The 2,392-nt window shown below is 55.2% G+C and overlaps 1 protein-coding gene across 1 annotated transcript in view; it reads right to left on the bottom strand.

The window, feature by feature from the left end:
- Positions 1-417: 417 nt before the first annotated feature.
- The window catches only part of PLK1 (polo-like kinase 1), a gene marked incomplete at its 5' end in the record, with an annotated part of 3,984 nt that continues 2,009 nt past the window's right edge, over positions 418-2,392 (bottom strand). The window contains 4 exons of the mRNA XM_010079680.1: positions 418-776; positions 1,205-1,387; positions 1,832-1,986; positions 2,176-2,253. Of these exons, the coding sequence (XP_010077982.1) occupies positions 570-776; positions 1,205-1,387; positions 1,832-1,986; positions 2,176-2,253 (623 nt within the window). The remainder of the gene's footprint in view (positions 777-1,204; positions 1,388-1,831; positions 1,987-2,175; positions 2,254-2,392) is intronic.

The following is a 2,392-nucleotide window of genomic DNA, read 5'->3' as shown; positions in this document are numbered from 1 at the left end:
CAAGCCAAAAGGAACCAGGACAGGCTGGAGGCTGCAGCAAACAATCTTTAATCAAGTTATGCAACATACAAAAGTTTAGGTTCCATGTAGATCAATTTCAGTATTAAAAGGCTGATTGCTCAGTCTCACCCTGGGCATGTTAAATATCTTACCCGAATCTCTACAAGAGGAAACAAAAGGCTAGAGCACCGGCACAGACATGTACAAATAACTTACATGATAGTTCTGCTCTCCCCCTGCTTTGTTCTCTCAAGAGAGGGTCCGGGAGCCTCAAACAACAGGGTTGGGTTTTGAGTCAGGCTTTTGTCTTTGGGAAGTTAGAAAAAAAGACTAGGCATACAATTAAAAAATAAACTTTCTATTGGGAGTGGGGGGCAAGAAACCTTTGGGTACCAGTCAGAGAGAATAACGCCAGTCCCACAGCATCGGGGGCTTCCTTCCAGACCGTCCCCAGGAGCAGGAGCCCAGCCGAGTGATGGAGGTTACAGCGCGTGCAGGGGTGCCACGAGCCCTCCCTGTCCACAGCTGGGACAGTTTGGCGCAGGTGTCGAGTCCATCAAGAAGAAGGCCTAAGCAGAGGATTTTGCACGGGCTGAGCCAGACTTTGAACTGAGGAGCTTCTCCACCATGGTGCGCGCGTAGCGGAGCCGGCTGGCCAGCTCCTTGCAGCAGCCGTGTTCCTCGATGAGGCTCAGCTTGTACGTGCGGAAGTCCCGTTTCTCATCAATGTATGTGACAGCAGCCATGAGAGGGCACAGGATGACCTTGGTGTGGTCCTGTGGGGAGCAAGCACACCATCACCCTGAGCTCTCTGCTCCTTTTCTGCATTTTCTCAGGATAAACCACCCCAGCAGCGGTTGGGGCATCCCAGCTGCACCTGGAAGGATGCTGCCAGAGCACCAGCCTGCGGGGTTTGTTCACCGATTGCAGCAAAGGGAAACAAACTGAGCTGGCCAGCCAGAAAGACACCGCACCCAAGCCTGCAGCAGTGCCCCCCACTAAGGGACACGGCCCCTTCGCAAGCGAGGAGTGTCGTGGTGGCTTGTGTGCTGCAAGGGGAGTAAGGAGCCTCCAGTGCTCGGTTCACTGGGCAGAGCTTCGGCTCGGGTTTACCCTCCCGCTGCCTCGCGGACAGCGCTGCGGGGAGTGCGGCTCTTCCAGCAGCCAGAGCGCTGGCCCTGGGGAAAGTCGGGAGCAGCCTCACCTGGAAGAAGTTTATCTGCACAGTGCCGTTGCTGAGGTGCAGGATGATGGCGCTGCGGGTGCGGAACCACGTGCAGAGGTAGGGTAAACGGGCCAGCTCGTCTCCTTCCCGCGGCGTGATGTTAGCGCCCGCCTTCAGCAGGTGCTCGCTCATGTAGTTCCGGAAGTATTTCAATAGTGTTATCTGCGGGCGGGAGAGGCTGTGAGCACACAGGCTGAGCATGGCCCCTGCTCTCTGGGGGCTGGGGCTGCTGGCACAGTCCCGGAGCCTCCCTGCATCTTTCAGAGCTTGAGGCATCGCTGCACAAACTTGGGCAGATTCTCAAGTTAACTCGGTCTGTGGTACTCGAGACTCCCTTTGGTGAGCACTTTGGTACACGCAAGGCTTGTGAGCGCTTATTGCTGTGAAGCTGCTCATGAGTGAGCCTCAGATAGCAACCAGAAATAACCAGCTCAAGCTGCTAGTGGCTGTTCTTGGGCCATGGTTCACCAGCCCAGAGGAAGGCAGCAGAATGCCAGTGACCCCGAGTTACAGATGTTTCTTCCTGGAACAACAAAGCCCCCCAAGGCTGGCGGGGGTCTCCCCAGCAGCCACCCCCCAGCCAGGGTTCCTGTTGTCAGGACTGACCTTCTTGTTCAAGGCAGAGGGGTAAGATCTCACAGTGAAGAAGGACTCGGTGCTGTTCTGCTCGATGTACTGCAAGCTGTCCCCATCGTTGTACATGATAAGACGAGTGGAGTCGTTGAAGAGGACCCCGACGCTGTTGTCGCACAGCTGGTAACCTGTTCACACAGGAGCCCGTTAGGCTGGGACCACTGGTTGTGTGAAACACAGCGGCAGAAGGCTGTGTCACCCCGGGGTCCCCTGCCAGTTTTTTCCTGCCAGGTCTACAGATTCCCCTCTTGGTGGGGTCTTTCCCCAGCCTCTCCAGAACCGAGAAGATCCTGGGGTATCGCCCCCATGTTATTTACCTAGACCATATTTATCAGAGTAGTCCACCCATTTGCTAACCCAGAAGATGGGAATGCAGGCTGGGTCTTCAGCTTCTTCTGCAAAGAGTAAAGGAGTTTGTTAGGAGAGATTTCACAGTATCCTGCACACCCCAGCAAGCAAGCAACACCAAAAGGAAGGCAAGTAGGTACTCCAACGCTTCTCAGCCTTCCAGTATGAAATGGAAGTCAGCTGGTC

Source organism: Pterocles gutturalis, unplaced genomic scaffold, assembly GCF_000699245.1.
Source record: "Pterocles gutturalis isolate BGI_N339 unplaced genomic scaffold, ASM69924v1 scaffold17674, whole genome shotgun sequence".
In the NCBI taxonomy this organism is placed as follows: domain Eukaryota; kingdom Metazoa; phylum Chordata; class Aves; order Pterocliformes; family Pteroclidae; genus Pterocles; species Pterocles gutturalis.
The sequence above is the reverse complement of the archived record's forward strand: the minus strand, read 5'-3'. Positions and strand labels throughout refer to the sequence as shown.